At 43.3% G+C, this 23,576-nt stretch overlaps 1 protein-coding gene across 1 annotated transcript in view; it reads right to left on the bottom strand.

The window, feature by feature from the left end:
• Positions 1-21,464, bottom strand: part of VPS54 (VPS54 subunit of GARP complex) — a 47,399-nt gene extending 25,935 nt beyond the window's left edge. The window contains exons 1-7 of the mRNA XM_072140387.1: positions 21,311-21,464; positions 9,259-9,412; positions 7,370-7,611; positions 6,715-6,790; positions 4,765-4,802; positions 3,447-3,578; positions 2,028-2,413 (exon numbers count right to left, since the gene is read on the bottom strand). Of these exons, the coding sequence (XP_071996488.1) occupies positions 2,028-2,413; positions 3,447-3,578; positions 4,765-4,802; positions 6,715-6,790; positions 7,370-7,611; positions 9,259-9,394 (1,010 nt within the window). The 5' untranslated portion in view covers positions 9,395-9,412; positions 21,311-21,464. The remainder of the gene's footprint in view (positions 1-2,027; positions 2,414-3,446; positions 3,579-4,764; positions 4,803-6,714; positions 6,791-7,369; positions 7,612-9,258; positions 9,413-21,310) is intronic.
• Positions 21,465-23,576: the final 2,112 nt, after the last annotated feature.

A 23,576-nucleotide genomic window follows, 5' to 3' on the forward strand; every position in this document is an offset into this window, starting at 1 on the left:
AGTGTTGTGCGTGCTGTGTGAGTGTAGTGTAGTGTTGTGCGTGCTGTGTGAGTGGAATGTAGTGGTGTGCGTGCTGTGCGAGTGTAGTGTAGTGGTGTGCGTGCTGTGTGAGTGGAGTGGAGTGTAGTGTAGTGGTGTGCGTGCTGTGCCAGTGGAGTGTAGTGGTGTGCGTGCTGTGTGAGTGGAGTGTAGTGCTTTCTGTAGTGGTGTGCGTGCTGTGTAAGTGTAGTGTAGTGGTGTGCGTGCTGTGTGTAGTGGTGTGCGTGCTGTGTGTAGTGTTGTGCATGCTGTGTTTTACCAAAATTTTCATACTCCTCCTCGGGTAAAAATACTCCTCAAAAATGGTGAGAGGAGTATTTTTACCCTTCTGGAAAAATGTTAGTGCGACCTCTGGGTGTGAACTCGGCCTTAGCTCACAGGAGCTGGGCATTTACTGTGTATTAGCTCCTTGCGATGCTATACAGTAAAACGATATTTTGTCATGTATATTGGATTGTATTTGTATTTGCTTTTTTTTTTTTCTCCACGCACACATACAGCAATATGCAGCAGGACAGACGTGATCCAGGGACGTAGATCCGATCGCCGCATGTGGGGTCAGGAAGGAATTTTTTTCCCCCCTTAAGTATAAATCTCGGGAGGTTTCTTTGCCTTCCTCTGGATCTTTGGGTCCAGTGGTTCTTGGGCCAGGACAATGGGGACTGCAGCTCGTTCTGTGGTCCACACCGGGCCTGACCCGAGAGTCACCGCGACCACTGTGTTATTTATTACAGGGCCAGTAATACTTTTATTACAATGTTGCTTATTGCTCCAATAAAAGATCTGAAATGAAGATACAGTTGTTTGTCGTTTTTCCTGCGTCCTGCATTGTGACATGGATGAGGGGGATCGCTGTCGTCTCATGTTATAGGACCATATAATAAAGTGTCACCACGCAAATCACAGGGCGGCAGCTTCTACGGTAGTAGCGACTATTGGAGACGCTAGAGAGTGAACGTTACATTAGCTGCACCCACAGGTGCGGCATAATATCAACTCTGGGTGCCCTGCACATTACACACTTAGTCCCCGGTAGGGGCAAAACAATGTTGTTCCTTCTACTCAACAAACTACCTGATGGGAGACTGAAGACAGGGGCAGGAAGCGGAGCCCGAGAGGCAGTGATCCCCGGAGGTCTCTAATAAACACAGGGAACACGCAGAAGATGCGATGCACCCAGGGGTTAGATAGCCGAAGAAAGCAGAGTACAGGAATCAGATATCGCCGACAGTGAGAATGAATAGAGCAGCCCCACACTGGAGTCCCACTGATCATGAGAAAGTGGGGTCTGTTGTAAATCAGCAGAGCAGCTCATGTGCCTTCCTCTATATTCATCTCAGTGGCACTTGTGGAGAAAGTAGCACTGAGCGCCATAAACAGTGAGTGGAGTAGAAGTGTGCAAGTCAGACCTGCGGCTCCATTTATTTGGAGCACAATGGACCCCATTCTAGTGATCTGTGGGGGGCTCACTACTAGGACCCCCACTAATCAGCACAGTATCCCCTATTGTAATGACCGTATTGATAAAAATTGTGGTGACCGGGAAACCTCAAATATTGAGGGGAAAAAAAAACCCTCAGCAGAGATGAGGATTATAACAATGACTAATGAGAGGGGGGGTGTGCTGGGTAAGTATTTGTGCTGGGACATGGAGAAACTAGGATTGGTGCTGTATAGAATTTTTGGGTGAGGGAATAAAATAAATGTATGTTGCATCACTTCATCAAAACAGTTTTTGCAATAATTGAAAAATTTACAAGTGGTTTTTATTAAAGGGGTCCTATCTACTGAGGTTGGTCCCACTCCGACACTGGAGGAGAAGAGCTCTAAGGCCCTTTAATGCCGACTCTGTAATGAGGCTTTACAATGTTTAGTTGCTGGCTCCATACAAAAGTACCTTTAATTTTTAACTCTCTGTACATATTCCTTTGTGTGTGTGTTACATCGCAACACAATGTATCAGTATCATAATATAAGAATTCGCTTACCGAAAACTGTGAATGCCCTGAAGTTCTTGCTGTAAAACTTCCTGGGTTGTTGCTATTAAGTCCAAGGCCCCGACATATTCGGACGTTGATAGCAGCAGCTGAACCGTAGGCTGAGTCTGGTGCACTGTAGCCATTAACTTTAGTTTATTATAGACTTTTATACAGTTATTTCTTGTCATGGCCTGGCGCAGGATCCGCAGAGATCCCTCACACATGACTCTGTCTATCCGAGATATCTTGTCCCGCAGCATCTTCACAGCCTGTGAAGTCTTCCTGAGGTAGTCCTGCAGCTCATGCTGGGAGGTCATGGCGTGGAAAAAGGCCTCGGAGCGTAAGGAAATCTGATGGGCGATGTTCACCTCAACTATGTCCAAATAGTGGCTCAACTAGAACAAGAGGGAAAGATGTAGTGACCAACTACAAGAATGCGGATATACAGAACTACATCCACTCACGACACAAGGGGTAATAACTTTACACAGGATGGAAGACTGGAAAATATCCAAACCCATTAGACTTCTAAAACTTTAAAGGGACACCATCTTTTACCCCATTAAACGCAGGTACAGTATGAAATATTTTTAATATTCCCTCCTTTATGTGCAATCTCGGCTATTTAGCTATAAAACAGAAATCACCGCTAAAGTAATGTGAAAATGAGCAGAGAAGATTAATCACATTTGGAGGCTGCAGTGTCACTTCAAACGCCCCAATCTTCATTCCTACGGCATCCAAAAACACGGTGTCATATTAAAGATCAGAATCTCATCTTGCAGATGACATCAGACCTGGGATTCTGGAGCTACAGAATTGGACATACAGAATTTAAAAAGAAGACGTGGACTGGATTTTTATCTGCATCTCACATTTCCAACTGCCTGTATCTCAGGTCCTGTAGATCACAAAACCACAAGTCCGATGTGATCTGAAAGATGAGATTGGTAGTTTGATGGTGTAAAATCTGGTGGTAGGTTCCCTTTTAAATGGCCCCTTATCCTGCAATTTTGACGATGAATTAGACTATAATGCTGGTGCCCTCAATTCTTTTCTACGTTTTTGTGCTCCTGTATTCACCTGGTCGGCTTTCCTTATATAAGTGACAAGTCCTCCCCTCCATAGCGCCTCCATTTGGGGCAGTAGAGAGGGGTCATGTCTATGACTTATAGACAGCTTCTTTGAATAATCCATATGTCTTTTTACATGAGAACTTACAAAGTAGCTGAATAAAGAAATGGAGACACCAGCTATGTTTCAGTTTTCTGGGTAGAGGTCCACTTAAAGTAAAAAATTGCGCTGCAAGTGGTCTAGAAAATGTTCCATAAAAATGATTGGATTTGAAAAAGAATTACATTTTTGCATAAAGGGGTTGACGTGTTAAAAGTAGTATCAGGACACAGCACCGTTACGTGTACGACTTACCTTTTCCTGTAGCAGCTTAGCTGATGCGGCATCTCTGCTCCCCTTACCACTTGCACTACTAAAATGGGACCAGGGCAAAACCGCATTGAATGTTAAGGAATCGTCTAAAGCGAAGTCTGGTTTCATGAAGATCTGGAAATTAATAAGAGGAAAATTATATTTTTCAATGAGACATTCTTTTTATTTTCCATCTGCAACTCACTCCCCCTGCACAATAAATAATATATATATTAATTATATATAAGTTGAATCATCTCCACCATTTCTTGTATCGCACATTACTTGGGGCAATGGATGTTTCAAAACTCATTTAGGTTACATCAGATAACCTTAAAGGGATTTTTTAAAATACAGGACCCAGTTTATACAGGAAGGAGATGATATTGGGACAGGTGTTTCCTACTGGTACAACCTCTATATGTGTTTGTCCAAGACTGGAGAAATAGGTCTGCTTATTTCCAAAACCAGGACACCACATCTGTCCACAAGCTATGTATGGCATTGCAGTTCAGCATTATGCATCTTAAAGGTGCTGAGCTGCAAAGTCAGACACAACCTATGGACTGGTGTGGTGATGTAGCTGGTCAAGTACATACAAGTTTTTCTAAATCTATATTAGTAGAATAAGTCATCAAGGGTTAGCCGTGAATTTTCATAAAAGCTGCTTTCAAAAAACCACCCAAAATAGGGTGGATTTTGCGCCTGTATTCTAGTAGTAGGCATTGCCAACATGGGTAAAGCATAAACCAATATGCTGCAGTTTTTACATACAGCATGTGGATGGGGTTTGGTAGGATGGGATCCACTAGGCTGGTTCTGGCACAGTGACTAAACCTCTATGTGTGCCCAATTTCCAAGGCACTTGAGGAACATGCTAAATAAATCTGTAGTATTGTCACTGTAAGGCTACATTCACACGACCGTATGATTTCTCCAGTCCTGTATTTACGGGCCGTATGAGCCCGTATATACGTGACGTTTTTCATCCGTATGCAGCACGTATTTAACCCGTATTTTATACATGCCCATAGATTTTTAGGGCATACAGAACTGAAATACGGGAGAAAATAGGACATGCTCTATATTTTTATACGGCCAGTATACGGTACGTACACTCCAGTGTCAAAAACGGCAATATAAATGGTTGGACGTATTGTCCATTGAAATGAATGTGGCCGTATGTAACCCGTAAAAAAACAATACGTATACGGCCGTTTTCATACGTCCGTGTGAATGTAGCCTAACCTGCAGTTTTAGCCACTGATAAGTAAAGAAACATAAGTGATTTCCATTACATTCCCAAATTGCCTTTATTTACCTTAGGAACTTGATCCAGATCCGCTCTTGATTTATTAACTGCAAATAAAAAAAGAAAATCCATGTGAGATGAAGCAGGAAAAGAAGAAAAAATAGAATTGAAGCCACCAGGAATTCTCACTATGTATTTTTAGTGAATTCAATCCCTGGCTTCAGGATTGTTCAGATTATGCTGCAGTGGGAGTGTAATATCACTTCTGCAGCGTCTGTTTGCTGGACAGGAGCAAGTCCCTACTCTCTGGCAGGAACTTATCTAACCCCTTTAGGTTCACATTATGGTATAAAGCAACACAGAACATACAGAGAGTGAAAGAGTAAACCTTATCGGCTGTCAAAACATTGAGAGAAACAATATGTCAATGAAAATGTACTAATCAGGTTTTGTTTTTCTATGCTTTTCGGACACTGCCTTTATTTGAAAACGGATATTGCAATAAATCTGCTGACTGTCATTTCTCTTCTCTGAAGAATAAGACGATGCCTGAAACTCTTGTAAGTCTCATAAGCTGCAGCTGCACGTGTTGTGCTCCGATGTCTGACCACAGAAATAAAAGAAGTGTAAAACTTCCTGCACTTGTTTTGTCACATGGGGCAAGAGACAGATGACTGATGTGGATTTCCGACATTCTTAGATGTGCATTAGGCAGAAATCAACCACCAAATGACTGCGCTGAAAACCGAAAGACACAAAGCAGAGAAGATCAACTTTAAAAAAAAAATCCAAAAGCTGGATCAAATGTGTCAATGTACATGAAAGACTCAACTGCTGTGATTTAAGAATATATTTGTTGAAACAAGTGAGGGAAATTTTGCCTCTGTGTCTAACATTACTGAGTCTCCTTAGTTTCACCATCTATATCAAACCATGCAAGAAGTTTCAGCAAAAGGGTTCCACTACCATCACCGCAGTCAGTGCCCAAGGGGTCATAGAACGGGAGTGAAGGGGCTGTGTTACAAGGTAGTACAAGGTAATCATTCTCATAATCACTGGGGGTCCAAGACAACGGCAAATCCTAGCATATTTCTGCACAAATGAACTCCAGTCAACGGGGATAAGGCTATTTTCATAAGAGGTTTTTATGATACAGTAAGCGAAAACAATCCTGAGTGACGTATACGCTCAATGTAGCCCATAACAGTCCATAAGGGACAGATGCAGCTGTATGGCATCCATCCCCGGCCTGTGCTGAGTGTACACTGTGAGAGGTCACCACTGATATTCCTGTCAATCTAAGGACAGTGACATCACTGGGGGAAACACCTTAAACTTTAACAGCAGCCAAATACTGGATTCCTCCTGCATTCAGGGGGAGGAACAGAAGGACATAGCCCACTGTATAAGCATACAGTGAGAAATGTCTTTGTCCTCCACTTTAGGGACACTCCGGAATCTGCCCAACTTATTCTTACAATGGAGGGCTAAAAAAAACAAAAACAAAAAAACAACGAGATGGGAACCTAACCCAACCCTTTAACATTGCAAACCTGTAAATTATACATAAGCTTGTCACACTTCTCTGTTAACATGTGTTCAATTAAGCTAAAGCCCCTCCGCCCTTAACACATTTTGGACAATTATGTAATGTGTATGGGGCCTCTGATAAGTACAGTGCAAATTGGCTGCTCAATCCTCTTGTTCTCAATTTCCTACAACATATGTGTGTGTATGAGGGATTCTGTTAAGTCAGCTTTCAGACAAGCAAACGCTTGGTTTAGTGAATTAATTCAATAGCTATAAGGAAAATAAAACACGTAGAGCCCTCTTTGATTTTGTATATCTAAAATTCTGAATCAGAAATTCCAAAATCCAACCAACTTCTTCTCCCATCAGACCCTGAATCGTATATGGTGTATAATTATCAACATCTTTATGCACACAAGTTATTGTATCATCTCTCTGAGATCCAATGCCTCATGACATATTGCAGACAAGAAGAAAATGCCGACCTACCAAGTGAAAATGCCGTCCTATTATAGTCATCTTTTGGAGGACATATCGATTTCCATCTCTCGTGATTTTTTTCTCTCTGGAAGAGGAAAATGGACAGCAAACACGATCAATAACCATATGTAGTCGTTACACACAGTCTCAGCTCTACACCAAAAACCCACATATATGTGGCAACAAAAAAAAGATTAAATTCAGAATCCAGGGCACGCTGGGCATTCACCAATATGACACAAAGCATAATGATGACAAGTGGTAGATGGATAAAATCTGATCTGTGCGGGTCTCAGCACTGAGACCCCTACTGATCAGCAATTTAGGCCCTATCCCGTGGATAGGGTCTAACTTTACTTTGTGGGAAAACCCCTTTAATGGAAAGATGATCACACACGCTCTGTTCTCTCTATTCACATCAATGCTTGATTATATTGAGAACTCCTATGGAAGTGAATGGGGAAAGCCCAGCACTGCAGCCACATGACCAGTCACTGAAACTGTGTAACGGGGATCAGGAAGGATCCAGTGTAAGAGAAGGGAATATCCCTTTAACATTGGATTACTTTGCTTCCCACCATGATCAGCTGATTAGAAAATGTGATTTGTCTCTATGTCTATGATCTCTAGTGAATGGGAAATTAGATGAAATGGCTTATCTTACTAGGCTGGTTTGCTGAATATAAGATGAAAAGTGATCTTTATTGATGGGTTGGAGGTAGGGTGAGGGCAAGATGTCCATCTCCACAAAGTCCTGGCCCCATGTCTTTGTAAAGAAGTCCGATTCCCTCTTTGCAAGTCTGGGGTCATTTAGTGCTGCCGGGAGGTTCACTTTGGAATGATAAATGGTCCATTTGTGCTGATCGGCAACCACAGATGGCTCATCACTCAGGCTATTAGATTCCCCTAAGGAAAACAGAAGAAAGTCACAGTAAGTATGATGCTTTGCATAGTAGTAACATATATCAGAAGACTAGAAAATATACTAGAAACTATTTGCCACCTATAGACAATCTCCTATGAATGCAGCATCTTCTACCAGGCAAAGGTGTTAGGCCCCTTCTACACTCGTGAGTGTGATGGGATAAACTTGCAACACACTCGCAACGCGTGCTGCTCGGATTGCACGGGCCGAATGCTGCAAACCGGAACTGAATTGACATGCTGAGTTCAGTTCCGGTTTGCAGGGTTCGGGCCATGTGATCCAGGCAGCACGCGTTGCGAGTGTGATGCGAGTTCATCCCATCACACTCACGAGTGTAGAGGGGGCCTTATATTTGTCACAGGGCATTTGCAACCCAGTCCAATTCAACTGAACAGGGCTGATCTGCTATACCAAGCACAGCCACTGTACAATGTGGAGCGCTGTGCCAGATAGAAAATTAAGAGACCCCCATCGCTTGTCTGGCCCGCCACAAATGGCTGATTAGCAGGGGAAGTGTAAACTTCTGGGTGGGGTGGTGATGTCAGAAGGTCCTTCTCAACCACCGAACATGAAAACATACGACAGTGATGGCGAACCTTTTAGCAGCCGAGTGCCGAAACTGAACCCAAAATCCCCCTTTTTTATCGCGAGGTGCCAACCAAGAGTTAAAGCAGTAACTTATTGCTTCCTGTTCAACAACTTCATATTTGCCTTCTGAGGATATCAACACAGTAGAAAGATGGAAGATTTTCATAATTTTAGCTTCTTTCCAGTGTCCCTCTGTACACAGATGATCGTGCGGCCAGCAGGAGGTCCTCCTAAGATAATTGGGCCCTGTCTACACATTCTCCCTCTTCCTACAGTCCCAAGTAGCTAAGTAAGTATCAAAATATGACTGAAAGCAGCATATTTTAAGTTGCTTGGAATTGGAGGAAGATCCTTTGAGTCCTGCCTGGTACCCAGGGGCAATGGCCCGGGTGCCCACAGAAAGGGCTCTGAGTGCCACCTCTGGCACCCGTGCCATAGGTTCGCCACCACTGACATACGAGATATGAATAAGGCTACATTCACACTGTGTTTTTAGCTCTCCGTTATAAAGGATTCATCAGATGAAAATTCCCAGTGTGTACTTACAACTTAGGTCTGTGACTTATACCACTATAAACACATACAGTGGGATACGTCATCACGAAAACGGGAGGAGTGAATATTGTCAGCTTAGGTAGGAGAAAAACAATTGTATACATAGGCAGTGACAATATTGGGGACCTCCAACAGTGTACACTCAGCAGAGGCCGGAGATGGATGCTGTGCAATTGGTATCCGTACCCCATAGGCTATTATTGTATCGGCTTAGCATATAAATATATGTTGCTCAGCAGGTTGGTGGATGGAAAGACGTAGCTTTATGCCTCTTTCTATCCTTTGTTTCCTTTGGTATGTAATACCATGTTACTGTGCAGATGGAGGCGAAAAGGCTGTCTAGGGATATGCTCAATGTATATAGCAGAGCTTTCCTAGTGTGTGTACAGAACAATAAAAAAAAAATAGAGGTGTGAATATAGCCTTTACAAGAACAAGAATAATAGAGATAAGTAATTACGAGGCTATGCATAAATTGCACTTACCTGTCGGCTCTTTGGGGCATACATCGGGGAGGGAGCGCACTAGTCCTAATTGCTGGGGCGGATCCAGTCCTTTTCTGTACAAAGCTTTGCTGCTGTTGGAGGGAGGCACTATGGATGAGCTGTGGCTGGACGCCATGGCCTACATCTAGAGGAGCTATGCAAACAAAAAAAACAGGACAGATTTGTACCGGGTGCAGTTTATTGTCTTACAACCATTACATATTACGGTGTAAAAGCAGATTGGTTAAAGAAGACTTCTACGCACTTAGGATTTCATTATGCAGAATGTATGTGGATTTGTAGGATCAATGTTACGGGCATCACGAAGCCTTAGCCTCCAGACTAGTAATGTTCTGTAATGGACTGGACATGAAGCGGATGGGGGCAGGAATATATCTGTACTCAGTGCAGCCTAATGCGATGGACCATTAAGTCATCACCAGGCAGCGGGTAACAGGACACCGGGGGCTGAATAATTCATGCGTCAGGTCCACAGCACGCATGCTACACAGGCTTATTTTACCAGTGGGCGAAGGGTTAGTAGGAATAGGCTTTAATGGATTGGCTGTGATATATTTTGTGTATATACAGTATTAGTCTCAGTGACTTTTATAGGAGCAGTCGGTCATTGAATCTCTCTTATAAGCTCATTTGTGAGATGGGTCACTGATAAAGGAGTATGGCTCCGATTTACTACCCTGTGCTATATGGATAAATCCTTTCCAATATCCATGTGATACAAACGGAAAATCAACCCAGTTACAAACTCCAAAAATTAGATGAACTATACATAGACAGGGGTGTCACCAGAATTCACATCATTAAATTATCAGCCTCCTCATGTAAGGTATAAAATGTCCTTTCTAGAATTCCTTCTTTTATATGAAACCTTACTCTTTTACATCAAAAATATAGGTATAAAAACCCCCCCAAAGTCATGTGAAAATGGGTCAAGAGAAGAGTCATTTTAGAGGCGGGGCGGGGGGGGGGGGAGGAGGGGGGGAGTCACCTCAGACGCCAATATTTTTATTTCTGAAAAACCAAAAACCAAGCTTCTGGTATCATAGATAAAGATTAGAATCTTATTTTTTTTTTTAGACTGTAGCACTTTTTTCTGAGTGCTACAGAATGGAAGATACAGGCAGTTACATAAGCGGAAAGTGGATCTTTAACTTCATCCGGCGTTCCCAATTGTGTCTTTAAAGTGTAACCATCACCATGAACTACCAACCTAAACTAACATTCTTATCTGTAAAATGATACAAGAACCATGTTTATAGGTGCTATAGAACTGAAGTTTGGGGAAGAATTGGAAAAGATTGGAATTGGAAGAGGTAAACGGGTGAGATTTTACATAAGAAAGGAATTCTAGAAAGGACATTCCATATCCAACCTTAAAAAGTCTGGTATTAAGGTATAATGGGGTCAAACCTGCTGACAGGTTCTCTTGAATGCCAAGGTCTGCTTTGTCATTTAGAAAAAAGGGAATCAGCAAGAATTCAGCAAAAATCTCTCATATGCTTTGTCAGGGCTGAACACAGAAGGTCAGAAGTCTCAGCGATGAAAGTCTCAATACGTACAAACGCCCTTTTGTCTGAGTAGAAAATTACTCTGTACAGAGAAAACCCTCTTATAGACACCCACGGATCCAAAAATCATCGGAAATCTGTATTATAATAACAGATGTATGAGTGATGTGTGAGGACAGCGATATGCATGGAAAGCGCTAAGCAGCTACAGGCAGTTCCCGGGCTATGTACAAGATAGGTTTGTTCTTAAGTTGTATTTGTATGTAAGTCAGAACTGTATATTTTATAATTGTAGCTCCAGTCAAATTTACTTTGCCCCAGTGACAAGGATTAAGGACTATCAATAAAACTTAATTACAGACACCTTAGAGCTGATCATTGCATCCTTGGAACTAAAGTATCATCCAGAGATATTCACCAGCGGTCACAGTGGTCAGAGGGATCGTCTGTAAGTCAGGTGTCCTTAAGTAGGGGACCGCCTGTATTTCCATCTATTCTTACCATTTTCCAAGTTATAGCGCCACCCCTGTGCATAGGCTGTGTCAGGTATTGCAGGTCAACTGTAATTGTTTTGTCTATCAAGGACAACACCTTAAAGGGGTTGTCCCAAGTTTCAGTTTTATTCTCTACCTAAAGTATAGGGAATAACAAACAATCTGATCTGAACCATGACCGATCAAGAGAATGGGGCTCTCGTCAATCAAGATATAGGAGTATTGTAAGCCATATATGAAATATAATTAAAGTGTAACAAATATCCGAGATGTATGACCCCCTTTAAATTTTTCGGCAGTAAATGGCGTCCAATTCCATCATCTAGGTCCCTAATTATTTATGTTTTGTTGTTGTTATTTATTATTATGTGTTGTAACATGAACTCAATGGGGGAGATTAATCATAAGTGCCTGAGAGCACAACTATTCTGGATGCCCATGGCAAACCAATCAGAGCTCAGCTTTAATTTTCCCACAGCAGTTTATAAAATGAAAGCTGAGCTCTGATTGGGTGCCACGAGCAACTAGAACAGTTTGACCTCAGACACTTCTGATAAACCCATGAAGAAAAAAAAAGTATTGGACATAGACATGGAAAACCTGCTCATTTAGAATCGCTGCTATAGGAATTTGACCGTCTCAAAAATTATGTGCGAACCTGGCCCCCAAAAAAGCTGAGGTTAATGTGTTGTGCCATTGTGTTGGGATATAGTCAGGAATGTCTGCAACGTGCTCCGACAATTAAAATGATGACTACATCGAAAACGGGAATCTAGAACAAGCGAAACGCGAGAGCGAGCAGAACCTGCAGGATGACTTGGCAGGCTAGTCACCGCCATGTAATAAAGCCTCTAATAGAGAAGACATCGCCATCGCTGCTCGTGTTACAACGTGCACGGGAAACTATAGAGCACCGCTGCCTTCTGAGATTTTTAATAAGGCTACATGGTAAAGCCTCATAAAGGGTTAAAAAAAAATCTACTACAGGCGGTCCCCTACTTAAGGACACCCGACTTACAGAGAACCCATAGTTACAGACGGACCCCTCTGCCCACTGTGACCTCTGGTGAAGCTCTCTGGATGTTACTATAGTCCCAGACTGCAATGATCAGCTGTAAAGTATCTGTAATGAAGATTTATTGATAATCCTTGGTCCCATTACAGCAAAAAATTTTGAAACTCAAAATTGTCACTGGGGCAAAAAAAAATAATCTACAATTATAAAATATACAGTTTCAACTTACATACAAATTCGACTTAAGAACAAACCTATGGACCCTATCTTGTATGTAACCCGGGGACTGCCTGTACTAGGATCAGGGATTGTAAACCACAAACACATACAAGCTGGTGTTTTCCTCTCTCTGGCAGGATCCGCTCTTCTTTTAGCTTCTAGTGCCCATGTTTTTATAAAAAAAAGAAGCTTTAAAAATGATGCAAATGAGCCTGAAGGGCTCTGGGCGGATCTATTTTCTTCTCAAAGATAGTTGGAAATGTGATCTTCAGTTAAGTATCTAATTCAAGCCTATTTCTTAAAGGACACCTGTCATCAGGTCTCTGTCACTTGTCCTGTCACCTCTACCTGTTGGAGCAGCTCACAAGGATCCCATCCCAGCCTTTATCTAGTTATTTCATACATTATTCATTGTAAAATCATCTATTCTTTATCATGTAAATGAGGCTGGTCACATGGTCAGAGGCAGTGATGTCACCCCTGTTCCCCCTCCCCCTGCTCATGTCTGTGTGTAATGTATAGTAAAGCATTGCTAGTGTGTGTGCTGCATCTGCTGACATGCTGCATCCTCCTAATATACAGGTGAGAGACACAGACATCAGCTACACATGAATCTGACATGTTCTGCTGTAACATGGCTGCCTGGAGCTGCTCTATCTCTCCTAAACACACATACATGCACACACAGGCTGCAGGGGGCGTGGCCACCAGCAAGCACATCATTATACAGCCGCACATCATTATACAGGCTGTCTGTCATGCACTGGGGGTGTGGCTGTGCCTCCCACTCATGAATAGAGTGGACAGCTTGAATATGCTAATGCTTCATTGGACATTTCACAGGTCATTTGCATACAGCTTTAGGACCTCATTGCTTAGGTTTACAGGCATGTAGAGGGACAATGAAGGGATAGTGGCAATGCTCTCTAATGGCAGTTTATGAAAATCTATTTAGTTTAGGGGGGTTATTTTGCATGACGGGTTCTCTTTAAATGTACATGGTAAAGCAGCTTCTCTGTGGCTTTTACTGCTTCTTTCTCTTGTAGTGAGTAGTGTATCCGAAATAATTCTAATAGAGGAGACTAATGATTAACTCTTTTCATACCTAGAACATATTCCCTTGATAATTTAGCTGTCTAAGCAGATAAGACTCTCCAGGGACTGTCTGTAAAGAGAGTTGTTAAGTGTTAAGAAAGCGAAAGCAGCAAGACGTGTTACCTGCTGACAGGCTGAGCAAACACAGGATATGTCAGGAGGGTGACGTGTCACTGGACTCATGACAGGCAGGTTATAGCTTCTCACACCTTCCCTCAGCTGAGATGAATCCCTACAGTTTCATTCTTTTACTTCAAAGGGAACTTCTCAGAGTAATTTTGGACACTAAAAGTTATAGCGTTTAGAAGAAAAGCATTGAGGAAAAAAAAAAAATGACCAGGGCTTTAATATGAAAGACAGGCATGCAGAGATAAAGGGTTAAACACTGGTGCTTTAGTGTCCCAAATTGACCTTTATTATTTATGTAAAGGAATTAATTCAAAATATTAGACTCACCAGTCATTCCATTTATCCAGGGGACCGTCATGGGGAACGAAATGGAAAACCCTTAAGCCCCTTTCACACTAGAGTTTGAGAGAACGATATCGGGCGGCAAACTCATTCCCCATAGAAGCCAATGGTGCCGGGCCGCAGTATGGTGGACACACGTCACCGCAACGTGGACGGGAAAAAGAGAGAGCATGCTCGGCCCAGTACCATGCCTCGCTATGGATAGGGGAGGGGTGACCCTCCTTTCTCCAGCATGGATGGTAAATAGAAATAAACTGAACATAACTGAAGACAGTGTGTCCGCTAATCCTTTAGTATTTAAAGAGGGTTTTCCCGTGAAACAAATTAAGCCCAATCTACAGGATAGGGCCCAACTTGTTGACCGGTGGAGTCTCAGAGATGAGACCCCCAAAGATTTTGAGAATCCACAGTCTGATATAACCCCATCTGACCCTCGTCATTCCCCGAGAGGAGCGAAGCAGCCGGTTGCGCATGACCAAGCTGCGGACAGAGATTGCGACGAGGGGTCTGACCGGGGTACATCAAACCCCCACTGATCAGCAAGTTAGGCCCTATACCAGTGATGGCGAACCTTTTAGAGACTGAGTGCCCAAACTACAACCAAAACCCACATATATGGGTGATGGCCTGGGTGCCCACAGAGAGGGCTCCGAGTGCCACCTCTGGCACCCGTGCCATAGGTTCGCCACCACTACCCTATACTGTGGATAACTTGGCCTAACTTGTTTTGAGGGAAAATCACTTAAAAATGTTAAAATAACAGACACTTTGCTTTTAGTCGATGTCAGTTTGCTGTTTTTTTAAACATTTTTTCCCGAGGAATCCATCTATCATCTATTTATTGCGTATACTGTACCACACACAAGCCACAACAACATCTATACTCTTATCTAGTATCTATCTACCTGTTCCTTATATCTGAACAAGTCCTTTTCTGTTATATGATTTGTTGAAACATCTTTTGAGGTGAAAGGGACGTTTACAAATGCTTGTGAATGTACCCCTAAAAAGGGGTCCAGTTTCATAGAAGCATGATACAAATCATTGATGGGGGGGTCCCAGCAGTCGGATCAGATCATAAACAATAAGAAAGAATTAGTGAGAAGGAGATTCTCCCTGCAGATCACACGTCTGATGTCGGACTGTGGAGCTGTACACGAGGATGTAAGAGCTCTGTGACATTTGTATATTGCACTGGTCAGACTGGTTTCACTGGTTTAAAGACTATGAAGAACTGGCAGGAAAATATTACAATGTTTTTGTCATGTTACTGGTTACAGTGTTGCAGGTTACAATCTTTCATTCTTGAAAGTCCCCCTGATGAGCGGGTCACAACCTAAGATGTGTCCCTTACAGTAATACCTGCTGGATGTGAGGTCTGTGTATGAACACGGCTCTATAGCTATACTGCTACATGAAGGGTCTGCTCTCTACTGTGCTGAGGAGAGAGCCCCCGATCAGCCTGGCACTACCTACCAACTCCCCCAACATGCCTTCATTTTGGGGGCCCAAACAAAGATGTTGGGATGGAAAGCATAAAGGTCCAGTTCTGCTCCACCTTCTGCTGCTTGTTCCTCCATAGCTTTATGTATCAGTAACCTGTGGGTGCCAATACAGTTTATACCTTTCACAAGCAACAGCCATTGGGACCTGAATGTCCAGGTCAGTTTTTGCAGTTCTGTTCTGCTCCTCTTCAACCCCTTCAGGTCTAAGCCATTTTTAAGCCTGATTTTTAAAATTGTACTTCAAATTAATAGAAAAATTTTGATGATATATTTTTTTTCCCGGACGTTCACCATACCGTAAAAATAATGTGCTATCTTTATTCTATGGGTCACAACGATTACGGCAATACCCCAATTATATGGCTTTTTTTTATGGTTTTATAGAACTCATTTTGTGAAAAATGTGCTTATTTTTGCATCACCGTGTAACAATGGGCAGAACATTTATATTTTTTGTTTACAGAGCTGTTTTAGAGCTTATTTTTTCCGGCACAAGCTGTACTTTTTCTTGGTATCATGTAAAGGTAAATGTTACTTTTTGATGCTGTTTTATGCTGTTTTTATGTGGTCAGATGAGCCAATTTTATAATTTTTTTTTTTTTTTTACAGTGTTCACCATACGGGTCCAGTGACCATTTTATTGTACTGGGTTTTAATGGACAAGGCTTTCTGCATAGGCTGACATTAGCACTGTTAGTGCATTCAGCACAATCCTAACAGGCTTCTACTGAAGGCAGCTCTGGGGTCTTTCATCAGGCCTTAGGGCTGCCATGGCAATGGTAATGGTAATGGCCTATAAAAGCCGTGGTCACTATGACCGTTGCATCTATAGGGTTAAACAGGCGGGATTCTGATTGTCGCAATCCTGGCTGTTACTACGGGATCACATACTGCAGGGATCCAGCAGTGATCACCCGGGCGATCATCATGACATAACATCAAGGTGCGGCAACTACCCACATCCTGTGGCGTAGTGTTACATCAAGGTGCGGGAAGGGGTCAAAGGAAACCTGTCATCAGAAATTGGCACTTCCAGTATTTTGTCTAGCAGCTGAGCAGCTTCTAGATTATGTTCCTTTTATGATCCAGCGTGATATCATCCAGAAAATCAACTTTGAAGTGAGATGGAAATTGGTTTTATGAAGTCAAGGAGATGGAGAGTTTAACACTGAAGTCAAGCTCTCCCTGCCTTAGAACAGCCCCTTCACTGTTATTTGGTTCTCCACCCAACGACATTATTTATCAGATCTCCTGAAGTCCGGTGCATGATGTTAATGAGGAGGAGTTCAGAGGGCGGGGGAGCTTGACTTCAGTGTTAAACTCTCCGCCTCCCTGACTTTATACATCTAACTTACATCTCACTTCAAAGTTGATTTTCTGGATGGTGCCATCAAGCTGGGCCATGAAAGATAAGTGCTCTAGTAACTGTTCAACTGCTTGACTGCATACTGCTTGTGGTTTTTTAAGCCAATTTCTGATGACAGGTTCCCTTTAAATGACAATATCTTTGGCACTGCTTTACATATTATAAACAATTTTACTGTGTTTTATTTTCTTGACATGTGAGACTTACTTTTATTAATTACATGTTTTTATGTTTATTAAATTAGCAAGCAAATCACTAAAATTGTAAAATATACTCTTTTTGTCATTTATCCCATTTAAGTCTTTTAGAATAAAAGTAAAAATGAATAAACATTTACCAATATTTTATACAGCGTCAATCCTGTGTCTTTCCTCGGGTTCAGCTACAGAGGCAGAGGGTGCATGTACTTCTGCAAACCGTAAGCTCTCACGCCTTGCAGCTCCATCTCCATATCAGGTTTGTATTACTAGGTGCAGTCAGGGCTTGGGAGCTGTTCACATTTTTGCTGGATAGCTCCAGTTCTGCGGCTCCTAGAAACACAACCCTGATTAATGAGAGAATGTTTCCCTGATTGGGGTCTTAGCAGTCACAGCCTCTTGGTACAGCCCCTAGTTAGGCCGCCTACCACCGCTATGTTTGGTTCCACTGATCTCCTGGACCCTTATGGGTAAACCTACCCCTGCACTTAGCTTATGGATGGAGGCAGGATAAGTATAGATAGTTCTGCATGTAAATTATGATAAAAATTAAGTATCATAATAAGATTTCCAATGCAAATCCTCTGGTATTGTAGGTTATAAAATGATTCTCATCTACCGATCCACCTCCAGAATCTGAGGTTTCCAGAGACGTTGGGGTAAACCTATGTTCCTCTTCTTATATCATGCACGTCGTACCCCTGGTGCCCACAATATCTTTTATTATCAGCGATAATGCAGAGAAGGAACAGCTCGGGTTATCAAACATCAAAGGCAGAAATATTACCAAGTCACCAGGAAGATGGTGAAAGATCAATACATGGACGATCACATCCCAATCAGTAAGTTCCATCACCAGGACCTCCACCAAAGGTCCTAGCAATAGTCCTCTATAGCCAGGGAGACTTCAGCGCCATACAGGCAGCCCCCTACTTACAGATGACCTCTAGTAACAGACAGGCCTCTCTGCCCACTGTGACCTCCTGTGAAGCTCTTTGGATGCTTTAAAAGAAACCTACCACCACGGATCTACCTATTAAGGTAGATCGGGTGGTAGGTGCATCTATAGTAAGTGTGGATAACCCTTTTAAGGGCTAATCCTCACGTCCCCTGCATCTTTTTCTAACCTTTATTGCCCTAATATGCTTATTTTTTAAAGAGGAGTTCTGCGCATGCCATGGGCTTGCTGTTTTGCGGACGAGGGTGTGCAGATCCTAGCAGCTGTGCGCCAAACATTTGCGGGTTGGAGGATCAAAGAGGCTACTGGGCCGTGGAGTAGCTGTGGCCGTGTAGCCTCAACTCTGGCTTCTCCAGCCCCAGTAGCCTCTTTAGTGAATTAGCATATTAGGGCAATAAAAGTTAGAAAATGATCCCGGGACGTGAGGATTAGCCCTTAAAAGGGTTAGGCCCGTTCCACACTTGCGAGTGTGATGCGATGAACTCATATCACACTCGCAACGCATGCTGCCGGGAACGCATGGCCCGAACGCTGCACACCGGGAGTGAACTGACATGCTGAGTTCACTCCCGGTGTGCAGCGTTCGGGCCGTGCGTTCCAGGCAGCATGCGTTGCGAGTGTGATGCGAGTTCATCGCATCACACTCGCAACGGGCCTTATCCACACTTCCTATGGAGGCACCTACCACCCGATCTACCGTAATAGGTAGTTCCGTGGTGGTAGGTTTCCTTTAATTTAGTCCCCGGCTGCAGCAATCAGCTGTGAGGTGTCCGTCATGAAGTTTTGGTGATAATCCTTGTTCCCATTACAGCAAAAAAAATTTAAAATCCAATTGTCACGGGGACAAAAAAAAGTTTCAATGATAACATATAGCAGTTCTGACTTACAAACAAATTCAACTTAAGAACAAACCTAAAGAACCTGCCTTGTACGTAACCCGGCAACTGCCTGTATTGTCATCATATCCTCACTATGTGGGAAAAGTGACTTCCAGCATCATGTTGTCCAGCCTGGGAAATACATGGCCGATATAAGGTCTATACGTCACAGAATGAAAACAGCCATGTGACCCCAACCTTAAAGAGAACCCGTCATGCAAAATAACCCCCCTAAACTAAATATATTTTCATAAACTGCCATTAGAGAGCATTGCCTCTATCCCTTCATTGTCCCTCTACATGCCTGTAAACCTAAGCAATGAGGTCCTAAAGCTGTATGCAAATGACCTGTGAAATGTCCAATGAAGCATTAGCATATTCATGCTGTCCACTCTATTCATGAGTGGGAGGCACAGCCACACCCCCAGTGCATGACTGACAGCCTGTATAATGATGTGAGGCTGTATAATGATGTGCTTCCTGGTGCTGGTGGCCACGCCCCCTACAGCCTGTGTGTACATGTGTGTGTATAGGAGAGATACAGCAGCTCCAGGCAGCCAGGTTATAGCAGAACATGTCAGATTCATGTGTAGCTGATGTCTGTGTCTCTCACCTGTATATTAGGAGGATGCAGCATGTCAGCAGATGCAGCAAACACACTAGCCATGCTTTACTATACATTACACACAGACATGAGCAGGGGGAGGAGAGGGGAGGGGTAACAGGGGTGACATCACTGCCTCTGACCATGTGATCAGCCTCATTTACATGATAAAGAATAGATGATTTTACAATGAATAATGTATGAAATAACTAGATAAAGGCTGGTATGGGATCCTTGTGAGCTGCTCCAACAGGTAGAGGTGACAGGACTAGTGGCACAGACCTGATGACAGGTGTCCTTTAAAGGTATTGTGTGAGGTTTATAATGGAGGTTTGTGGTCACAGGTTCCCTTTAAAAGACCTAGTATTACTTTTATCACTATGAAATACAGTATGGACTCCACCATAGATGTGACTCCACTTTTCCAGGGTCCTGAATGTTAGATCTATTTTATAAGATGGTTAATTAACTAAGGATGTTGGTTCTTCAGGGGTCAGAGTCTCATTAGACATAATACTTACTGCATCACCCAATTTTTATTAAAAAAAATAAATAAATAGTTAATTTACAGAAGACATGTAAAACACTAGATGACCGCTACTAGTGAGCTTGATGACAACCTTATCACAGCTGCGTGACCATAATGGCAGTCACCCAGCTTCCCAAAATCCCTGAAGATCAAATATGTCTAGTTATTTAATTATATACGATCTCCATATCAGGTAAATTTTCCATTCAGGACATTAGAAAAGCTGGGTGACAGAGCTGTGTGGTCCTGTTATTTCTGATCCAGCTTTTCTAAAGTCCTCAATGTTATATTTACAGAAAAACGTATCTGAGACATATCTGGGAGAGCTTGATGACAACCAGTCAACCCCACCACACTCATTCACTCAGCTTTCCTACACCCCTGAAGGTCAAACATGTCTAGTTATAAAACCATGCTTCAACCATGTGACAACTCCATCAGAGCAGCGCAGTCACGTGAATTGTCACCAAGATTTCCTAATGTGCCGAATTCTAGTAAATATATTGGTGTAAAGGACAGATGGATGAAATACAAGACATATGTGCTGTTCGGGGGATCTAGAAAAGCTGGGTAACAGCCTTAATGTTCAATAATCAATAAACTTTTCCAAAATCCTTAAACGTAAATTAACTTGGCAAGAGGGATGGGTGAATAAAAAAAAAATAGACACATCTGCTCTTCAGGAGTCTGGGAAAAGCTGTGTGACAGCTCTAGCACAACTTTGTGGGCCTATTTCTCATCATCCAGCTTTTCCAAAGTCCTGAAAAGTAGATTACCTGGCATAAGGTATTTGTTGAAAAAAAATACATGTCTGCTCTTCTGGGGTATAGGAAAGCAGAGTGACTGCCCTATCACAGCTGTAAAGCTGTATTAATTGTTATCCAGCTTTCCAATGAACCGATCCAAGTATAAAACTAAGGACCCGGGTGTCCTCCACGTCAGATATCTGGTATATTATGTATATAGGGGTGTAATGGATGTTACACGGTGTATATTGAGTGTGTAGGTGCAGTCTGTATCTACCACGTCTGTCTCTGGTCCAGTCTTCCTTAAACTGGCCGCAGAACATGGATCCTGCTGTAGGCCTCGTCCCAAGCCGGGAACTCTCCTAAAGAAGTGACCGCCCTGCCCCGCGCCCCCGCCGGCCTCCTGTCCCAGGCACAGCCCCCGCCCGCCGTGCTCCCCCCGGTACCTGCAGCAGCTGTGAGGGTCCAGCAACATCTCCCGGGCGGCCAGAGCCCCGAGCACCGGCAGCAGAGCCCGGCATGCACCGCGTCACACACCGGGGGAGGGGAGAGCCCTGAATGGCTGCCAGCCGGGGACAAGGAGGAAGACGGATTCACCCGGCCATAATAATAATACTACATATACATTATAACCATATCATGAAGAGAGCTGGGAAAACCGCAACATATCAATGCTATGTGAACACGCCCCAAATCTTACTTGTGGATTGTCCTGCTGTATAATACAGAACCATTATAATATACCATTATTATATAGGAAAAAGTATATATATATAATATATGACCTCCGTTGAAGTGTTTTAAACCAGAAAACAGCCCAGCATTTCAGTTTTCATTTTTTGCTTTGTTCTTTTTACTTTAATTTTTCTACAGAGCCATTCTAGGGCTTGGTATCTGCGGGACATCTTCCTGGTGTCAGTATTTAATATCACGCACAACGTAATGGGAACAGGGGTGTAACTAGGAAAGGCAGGGCCCCATAGTAGACTTCTGAATGGGGCTCCCAACCCCTCATAAAATATATATATTTGTATAGTCAGGGGCGTAACTTGAGGGGGTGCAGAGGTTGCGATCGCAACCGGGCCCTGGAGGCTTAGGGGCCCATAAGGTGTCACTTTCCCAGATGAGAAGACTAGTACTATGAACCATACATTATAGTCGGGGCCCTGGCACAGACTTTGCACTGGGGCCCATCAGCTTATAGTTACGCCACTGTGTATACTCACACATTAGGGCTCATTCTCCCAAATAGTACGGCCAGATATTGGTCCCCATTGACACCTATGGATCCTGGTCACGATGCGGTGAGCACCCATTGGGGCACATTTATTTACCCTTTCCAGTCGCGATCCCGCCGCGCATTGTCCGACGAGGATTCGGGTCTGCCGGGATTCACTAAGGTCGTGCGCCTGATATCCAGCAGATGTCGCTGCTGCGCCGAGGTCCGCCGGAGTTCACCTTCTTCTTTCTGATGCATGTAAGTGCTGATCTTGCGACGCCCCGCCGTTGCGCCACAATTCGATCGCGTGTGCCAAAATCCCAGGGCAATTCGGCGCAAAACGGAAATATTCGGGAAACCTGATGAAAGTGCGGCGGCGTTCAAACCCTTAGTAAATGTGCCCCATTGTCTCAATGCACCGTGACCGTGCATGACGAAATATGGGACATGTCCTATATTTCGCCATGATACGGCGGCTGCCCTGGGGTGGGGAGGGGAGAGCAGTTCTCATCCGTCCTCCTCTCTAGCTGTACTACGGCCGGGCACTACCCTTAGACACATACACACATTTAACCACTTACACAGATCTGTCCCAGGAGCTGATAACCACATGGGGGAAGTACATGGCAGGAATTAGAGAGGAGAGATTCCCTTCCTCTTTCCTGACATTTCTTAACTGAGCTGCAGACTCATTCTGTGTGTAAGATGTGCACTGTTATATAAATATTTTGCTGTACAATATGCCGCATAATATGTATATATTCTATTCTTTAGTGTGTCAGGTCGAATACTGGGGCCCCCTGACAATGCGGGCCCCATAGCAGCTGCTGTGACTGCTACCACTGTAGTTACGCCACTGAATGGGAAGCCGGAAAAAATCTAGATGCACTAGATAAACTGTGTTTACGTCTGTCGCTGTGTGCTCCAAATGACATCTCTCCTTTATTCCACAGGCAAACGGAGCGAGTTTCTCAGACTTGCTCATGGCTAAGTATAACAGCCCGCCGCTGGCAAGCTTTTATAATGACCAGAGGCTCCCAGCTTCACAGCAACCAACTAGAACCTCCCAAGATGGCGGTGCCCACATGGTTAACCCCCTTGGTTGATGAACGGGGTAAAAGCGGATGTCTGCTGTATAATAGAGCAGCCACCTGCCCTGTATGAAGAGGGCTCCGCCATTAAGATCACCAATTATGAAATTATAAAAACCCTTTAAATTGATTTTGTAAAGTTTATCTGCGTAATGTGGAATAACGACAGACCTACACAAAGGACATGAGAAAAAATGAAGAAGAAGAAATGGGGAAGTGATTCCATCAAGATTCCAGACCAATTAAACAGCAATTGTAAACACAATGGGCGAGGCCTTCCCCCGTATACTAACGCTGTGTTTGTAAATGCAGCTCTAGCTGTACGTGTGACGTTTTCATTGCGTTTAAAACGCATTACAACAGCTGAGGAGAGGTGATTTGCCTAATTACATTTGTCAACAC

This window comes from Engystomops pustulosus, chromosome 3, assembly GCF_040894005.1.
Source record: "Engystomops pustulosus chromosome 3, aEngPut4.maternal, whole genome shotgun sequence".
In the NCBI taxonomy this organism is placed as follows: Eukaryota; Metazoa; Chordata; class Amphibia; order Anura; family Leptodactylidae; genus Engystomops; species Engystomops pustulosus.